General features: G+C 41.6%; 1 protein-coding gene across 2 annotated transcripts in view; it reads right to left on the bottom strand.

The window, feature by feature from the left end:
- Positions 1-3,738, bottom strand: part of COMMD2 (COMM domain containing 2) — a 13,370-nt gene extending 9,632 nt beyond the window's left edge. Inside the window, exons 1-2 of one of the 2 annotated variants that reach the window (XM_018572378.1) lie at positions 3,589-3,738; positions 2,572-2,649 (exon numbers count right to left, since the gene is read on the bottom strand). In XM_018572378.1, the coding sequence (XP_018427880.1) occupies positions 2,572-2,649; positions 3,589-3,655 (145 nt within the window). In that variant the 5' untranslated portion in view covers positions 3,656-3,738. Of the gene's footprint in view, positions 1-2,571; positions 2,655-3,588 lie in introns of both variants that reach the window. The other variant, XM_018572379.1, reaches the window with a different exon arrangement.
- Positions 3,739-8,270: the final 4,532 nt, after the last annotated feature.

Raw genomic sequence — 8,270 nt, 5'->3', positions numbered from 1 at the left:
TCTTCCTTTTTAAGTGTTTTGTTTGGATAGCCCCTGGCCCGTAACCTCATCCTTAGATTCTGAGCCTCCCTTTCAAAGTCAATGTCCATAGTGCAGTTCCTTCTGATCCTTAAATACTGGCCATATGGGATACTGTTCTTCAAATTTTGTGGGTGGGCACTGCTAGCTTCGAGGATGGCATTACCTGCCGTATCTTTCCTATATAGGCTGGTATAGAGGACCCCTTTCGCATTCTTGCATATTAAGATGTCTAAAAAGGGTAGCCTATCACCATCAAAGGTTAGCGTAAATCTCAAATTGAAATCATTAAAATTTAAGATGTCCACAAAATCCCTTAATAGATCCGCACCTCCTGTCCATAGTACTAGGATATCATCTATGTACCTGTGCCACGCTAAAACATGGCACAGGTACATAGACAAGTCCTCCCTGCCCAACAAGTCCTGTTCCCAGCCTCCTAAATAAAGGTTAGCGTAGGAGGGTGCGCACTTTGTCCCCATGGCCGTTCCTTGCTTTTGGGGTGATAACCCTGCGTCTCGGACAGCGGTGGGAGTCTAAGTTTACCAATGAAATAGATCCCATTCAGTGACATTGTTTCATAAGGATACTCTCTTTCCATAAACAACTACATGCATGTATCGTTGTGGGATCTAACCAGGATTACTTTTTACCGGCTGCGTACAATGTGAGTACAGCTCCGTTTTTCTATTTGGGTGATATATCTCCTTTTTTTACTCACATCAGAGACTTCCTACCCCATAGGAGATTCAAATGTTCAATACCCGTATCTTTACATTCAGGTGATTCTAGGGAAGCATTTTAATTGGTTTTAAATGTCTTGTTATAGGTGTCTTTATATATATTAGCATCATTAAACTTTGTTATATTATATTACGCATTGTGATCCATTTATCAGACCATCTCCACTTTTAGGGATTTCTTGTTTAAAGGGGATTGTACTTTTTTTGAATTAAGTATTGGGAAAGGTCTTTTAGGATATGAAGTGCTGAGAACAGGTCTATAGAGCAGCTGCCCCTGCAGATTTGGGTGGGTAATTCCATTTCACTCAAATTACTTGGGAAAGTGAACTTACCCTTTAATGCACATTGTGCGTGTTCGAGAGTGCTGCCACTTGGCAACCACAATATAGCACTCAGTAGAATGGCGGGAAGGACTCAGGGCGCACAAGGCAGGGTTGGTTTCAATTTTTTATTTAGGTTATCATTTTAATAACGTTATCACTTTTTTCAGAGAGTGGTGACTGACAGTCACGGCTCTCTGCAGGGAGATGATTGGGCACAGTATGAGCACAGTATGTGTTCACTCACTTCCCGATCTAATGAGCCGACCTGTTATAGTTTCATTGTCACACGTCGGCTCCAACTATGAGGATGAGTGAAATTCACTCACCTCATAGTTTTCCTTTAAGTGTTAGGAGCTCGCTTTAGTATTACGTATTCATGTAGGTGAGGCTTAATGTGATATTAATGTCAAAAGGATTTTAAACAAATTTCAAATTTTGATGAAATCCCTTACAATGGATGCTGCTTCTTGATGTTTAAAAGTTTTAGTTTCCTGCAGAATCAGGTGTTCCCCTGAGCACTGGCCCTGATATCCTGTTTTAGACTGACTCCTTTCTCAAGCAGAGTGCTATGCATTAGGGCTGCAAGCAACTAAACGATGAGAATAGTTGTCAACTATTCTCATTATCGATTAGTTGGTTGGACCCCTAGCTCTCTCCTCCACGCTGGGAGGAGGGCACAGTGGGCGGGTACAATAGCCAGACTGCTATTGCAATTTAAAATGGCAGATAGCAGGCTGGCTATTGCATGAGCCCACTACCTGCTGTATTTATATTCAGTTGCCCTCTGCGGAATATTGCCACTGCCAGCTGTCATTTCTGGGTGAAGCTATTCAAGCGCCATGTGCTTACAATACAATTTTTTTTTTTTAAACATACAAAAGGTGGGAAAAAGGTTTCAGCCTGAAAATCTGCTGCAAGAGGTGCGTTGCAGTGCCATTCATTTCAATGGCACCCCAAAAGCGCCTCTCACCCACAGTGTGATCACCTGCACTGAAACACAGAGTACCGCAATGCTGTGCATTCCAGTGCAGTCTGATTGCAAAAAATAGTGCATGCAGTATTATTCTGAAGTACATTTTGTTTGTAACACTGCATTTATGTATTTTATTTTAAATTAAGGATGGTATTTTTTTATGTCTTATTTGATAAATCTAAAAAATAATCGTCCAACTAATCAATTAGGAAAATAATCAATAGTTGCAGCCCCACTATGCAGTCACCCTTGTGCTCCAAGATGGAGACTCTCATAGTTTAGAGTTAGGACCGCACTATAAGAGGTGCCTTGGCGCGGCAGTGCGGCTTTCACATCCTCTGCAGAAGACGTGTATCCAAACCTCTGTTATTATCCTTAGTGGTGAGACAAGTTGTTTTACATGCTGACTTGTGAGTGTGCCATGATACCTTTCTACTGTCTACAAACAGACAGACACAGCAAATCAAGCGGATTCCCTCCCCCCTGCCAATATAGTGACATTTCCATGACTTACTTGCAGCACTTTCATATACTTTTGGATTGGATCCCTTCCGTAAAAATTCAATAGCAATTCTGCCAAACTCTCCAACCACTGTAACAATCAATACACATGTATTAGGATGCTTTATAGATGTATATAAACAAGCAAAAGTCTTATAGCTCCCCATGAGCAATCTCACATTCCAAATGTTGGTAGTAGGGATGCACATATACCAGTTCAGATACTTGGCATTTTCACGAGAACTACCAGATACCAGGGTTACAGCTGCCACTGGGCCCCACCACTGTCCTGAAATCATTAGTCTGTATTGTTTTAGAAAAACTGTCACATGACAATAAACAAAAATGTATCAATAATTGTACCTGTGAGGACAAGTATCGGTACTTGTAATTGGTCTGGAAAAACGGTATTGGTGCATCCCTAATATAAATCTCAAATCATACATGAAAACAGTGATGCACATATCCCAGTATAGTCTTTCAATGGAGCTGGAAAAGTATCTGTACTTGTACCAAGTACGGTGCTTGGTATCTGAACATCCCTAGTTGGGGGTTATTATTGCCTCCAATTGCACCAGTGCTGGGGGTTATTATTACCCCCAATGGCACCAGTGCTGGGGGTTATGATTGCCTCCAATGGCACCAGTGCTGGGGGTTATTATTGCCTCCAATGGCACCAGTGCTGGGGGTTATTATTGCGTCCAATGACACCAGAGCTGGGGGTTATTATTGCGTCCAATGACACCAGAGCTGGGGGTTATTATTGCGTCCAATGACACCAGAGCTGGGGGTTATTATCGCATCCAATGACAACAATGCTGAGGGTTATTATTGTATCCAACGACACCAATGCTATATGCAGTGTATTTTCAATCTCCCTTCTAATTAATTTCAAAGGTTGGGTGGAAGCCCGCAGTACACAGAGCACAGGCAGCTCAGACTCAGCACTGCTGTCATCCTTATCCCCGGCTTTTTACAGCAGGAGCCCACCCAGCATTCTGTTCAGCACCTCGCCGGTCATGTGACTAACCTGAGCTCTCCACTTGTGTGAGGATCCGCAGATGTTCGCGGTGTTCGTCACTTAAAACCAGCAACATGATGACCAACCCAAGACTAACAGAACAGCTAGGCAGCCGCTGTCATCACATGACTTGAGTGGTGTGTGCGCTGCGGTGAACACTCCGGCTGGAAACAGTGCTCACACTTATTCATTCCGTTTACAATCCCTCCCTATTAGCCGTGACTGCGGACATCACCGCCATCTAGTGGTGGAGCACTGAAATCCACAGAAATGGATCACGTCACTTCTATGGTAGCACTACTGTGCAGAATGTATGCAGTGATCCCAGATGTAAAAACAAAAACTTCAATATGTAGAACAGACTCATCTAGAAAGATCAGTGAGTGTATGTATGATTAATGTGGGCAAGCATAGGAAGGCTGCATTTTTATAAACAGAACCCCACAAATGCATGGATGAAAATATCTGCACCATTGCATATAATGCAGCTTTCCTTAAAATAATACCTAGTGCTCCTGCCATGAAGGCCGCAGTTTAGGCACTTCCTGCTAAGGGGGGGCAACAATGATAACACTTTCCTCCCAGCTGTGCTTCTGCATCGCAAAAGCTTCCAATGGAGACTACAAGTGGCTATATCAACACACATTACGCAGTCATGATCCACTGTTGTCACCACCAGGAAACCCACCTGAGAAATGTCATTCATCAATCGCTTGAGTGCATTCATGTGGACAGGAAGTGTCTGTAAATAGGATGAAGGAGTACTGAGAATTAAAAAAAAAAGGTTTCATAAAATCAAAAACAAAACAATTGTTTACAATACACGCTTCTTTAAATGTCATTATGTTAGAGTTTAAGTCTACATTAATAGCGATGGTTTGAATGGTTGTTCCATAAATAATAGCCTTTGTTTTCTACCAAGTTGCTCATTCAGATAATACACAACAGTACCAGAATAATATGAAATGTAAACTTCTAAGTACATTTGATTATTTTACAAACAATATTTGTCTTAAAACTTGGAAGGTTACATTTCATATGATATCATTTGATTATTTTAAAGTGACACTAAACCCAGTAATTAATTCTTAAAAATGCATTCAAGTATCCTAACTAATAAGAATGTATCTTATTTGTGTATGACTCGGCTGTGGATCCTCAAATCATCTCTGAATTGGTGCTGACACTGTCCTTCCTTCTGGAGGGTGACTACTTTTGTTCCCCATGGTCCCTCTGTGTGTTGTAAAGTAGCCACCACTCCAAGCTCGCTCCCAGGATGGACTAAAATCTCAATACAAATTAAACTAACCATGAGATTGTAGTCCATCACAGGAGCGAGCTTGGAGCGGTGGCTTCTTTCTATAAAGGATATCGATAAGATTTTGGATTAGATGTTTAGTTATCAAAGTAGAAATAGGACCTGCATAAGTGAGAAAGAATAAGGAATATAAATGCCTATTGGAGGAGTGGGAGATAAGGATAAGAAGTAGGGATAGGAAAAGAGGTGAGTGCACAGTGGGGGAAGTAGAATGGATTAATTGAGCAGGTACACCTAGACACACATAGGATTCCAGATATGAAGATAATAACAAGCACATGACAGAATAGGATTACAAATGGTTAGAGAAGGAAACTAGATTAGAAGAAAGTGATTCGTTTACACTGGGAATTTGCTAAGAACTATACAAGTACAAGCATGCATATGTACTCAGCACTTGGTTTGGGCCCCTTTTGCAGCACTTACTGCAATTACTTTTGCACGATATTCTAATTATTCGAGTTTCACCTGTATATATGATAGGATAGACACTAGAGAAATAGGGATAGAAATATAAGATAAGCAGAGGGAGGTCCGAGGACACAGAGGTGAGGATAGAGGTTTAATGACATAGGGATATGAGGGTTTTCCTCCTACTCCTCCAAGGGAAGCTGTGAAAGAAAGGAACGAATGGAAGGAATATGGATGTAACTGGGGGAGAATTAATGAGCGAGGCAGGAAAGGTATATGTTGGGTTTTTTTAATATGGTCGTATGTAATATTTAAATTCCTTTTATATAGAATGAAATATGTAAATTGTATGAAATTAAAGAGTAATAAAAACATTAAACAAAAAAAAAATAGAAAAAACTTTTTTTGGTGTGTCATTTTAAATAAAACATTGTTCTGTATTATATTATAATCTTATGAACAGCAGGAACAGACAGCAAAACAAATGTGACCTTCCCTATGCTATCCAAAACTAAATAATGTTTTTTTTGGCTGGAGTTACACTTAAAAAATTGACCTGTTCCGACTTACATACAAATTCAACTTAAGTACAAACCTAAAGTCCCTATCTTGTATGTAACCCGGGGACTGCCTGTATACACTTTAGCTATTTAGACACACCTCAGCCACGGCTGTTTAATTGCTGCAATATATATAATAGTTAGCTTTCTGAACGGATACGCACTGACTATGACCACTAGATTAATAACGACTCAGTCCAAAATATCCCCAACTCCCTACACTACTGGCCAGTAGTAATACTTTAGGCTAGCCAATGTTGGGGCCCAGACTTTGTTGCAGGTACCAGTTAAATCCAGAAATAAGAGGTGGCCCTCTGCCCTTTCACCACTCCTGTAGTAGGCGTGCATGGATGGCGATTTCCCCCTCCTTGACTGGCTGCTTGGACTCTTCTGATGAAGTGTGTGACGCAAAGATTCTCATTGGGGTTAAGGTCTGGACTCTGTGGTGGCCAATCCATGTGTGAAAAATTATATCTCATGCTCCCTGAACCACTCTTTCACAATTTGAGCCCCATTAATCCTGGCATTGTCATCTTGGAATATGCCCAATGTGCCATCAGGGAAGAAAAAATCAATTGATGGAAAAACATGGTCATTTACTATATTCAGTTAGGCAGCTGACCTCATTGTTTGGGCACATTATGTTGCTGAACCTAGACTAACCTAGACTAATTATCCAATAGAAGGCTCTTACCTATTTGCTTAGCTAAATCCAGGTGGTGATTTTTTTTCTGGCCAGGCAGTGTATATAATTATAAAAGAAAAAAAAATGTGCATTTATTATTTTTTTGCATTGCAGCTGCAATCAGTGGATCAAGGGTGCAGTGCTTTGGCTCCTGCAGATTCATGCAGGTATTGCAGGGATTTTGGCTCCTGCAGATTCATGCAGGTATTATAACAAAGTGGAAGCAACTGGGAACAACAGCAACTCAGCCACGAAGTGGTAGGCCACGTAAAATGACAGAGCGGGGTCAGCGCATGCTGAAGCGCACAGTGCGTAGAAGTCGCCAACTGTCTGCAGAGTCAATAGCTACAGACCTCCAAATTTCATGTGGCCTTCAGATTGGCACAACAACAGTGCGTAGAGAGCTTCATGGAATGGGTTTCCATGGAGGAGCAGCTGCATCCAAGCTTTACATCACCAAGTGCGATGCAAGCGTAGGCTGCAGTGGTGTAAAGCACGCCGCCACTGGACTCTAGAGAAGTGGAGACGTGGTGACGAATCATGCTTCTCTGTCTGATGGACGTGTCTGGGTTTGGTGGTTGCCTGGAGAATGGTATTTTCCTGACTGCCATGTGCCAAGTGCAAAGTTTGGTGGAGGGGGGATTATGGTGTGGGCTTGTTTTTCAGAGGTTGGGCTTGGCCCCTTAGTTCCAGTGAAGGGAACTCTTAAGGCATCAGCATACCAACACATTTTGGACAATTTCATGCTCCCAGCTCTGTGGGAACAGTTTGGGGATGGCATCTTCCTGTTCCAACATGACTGCTCATCCATAAAGACATGGATGAGCAAATTTGGGGTGGAGGAACTTGACTGGCCTGCACAGATTCCTGACCTCAACCCGATAGAACACCTTTGGGATGAATTAATGAATTAGTGTGGTGACTGCGAGCCCGGCCTTCTCATCCAACATCAGTACCTGACCTCACAAATGCGCTTCTGGAAGAATGGTCAAACATTCCCATAGACACACTCCTAAACCTTGTGGACGCCTTCCCAGAAGAGTTGAAGCTGTTATAGCGGCAAAGGGTCGGTCAACTCAATATTGAACCCTATGGACTAAGACTAGGATGCCATTAAAGTTCATGTGCGTGTAAAGAGAGGCGTCCCAATACTTTGGCAATATTGTGTATTAAAGAAAGCCCTGAACTAGGGAATACACAGAAGGATAAGCCAACAAAGAGCCACAACCACATGAACTCTGTGAACTAACACAACAAGTTTCACATGACTGCATTCAGAAGGGATCTTTTTGCTAGGACTGACCATTCTGCTGTGAAGGCAGGACTTGTCAGGATGGCAAACAATTCTCTCTTGTATTGACTAAAAGAGTTGTTATTATTACATCCGGCTGTCTAGTCTAATTGCTTATGGACAGCCAAATAAAGAGACGAGCTGACAACTTGCTTCAAATTGCTCACTTTCCTGAAATGAATCTGTCTTTAGTCTGATTCAATGAACACATTCATTTTGTCTTCAAAAACTTGGTTGACAATATAAAAAGTAAAGCAGGTTTGTGGTTATTAGCCAGATGTGCTGGGGCTTAATGATTGGCACTTGAATGGTTTTCTACAAAACAGAGCAGCACGCCAAGAGCTACATTGAACATAAAGAAAATGAAGGAACAAAAAAATGTCAACAAGTGAAAGAAAAATAAGGAGAATGAACAAAGCAATAGGA

The sequence above is a fragment of the Nanorana parkeri genome, unplaced genomic scaffold, assembly GCF_000935625.1.
Source record: "Nanorana parkeri isolate BGI_ZX_2015 unplaced genomic scaffold, ASM93562v1 scaffold2010, whole genome shotgun sequence".
In the NCBI taxonomy this organism is placed as follows: domain Eukaryota; kingdom Metazoa; phylum Chordata; class Amphibia; order Anura; family Dicroglossidae; genus Nanorana; species Nanorana parkeri.
This window is presented reverse-complemented; position numbering and strand designations above follow the sequence as displayed.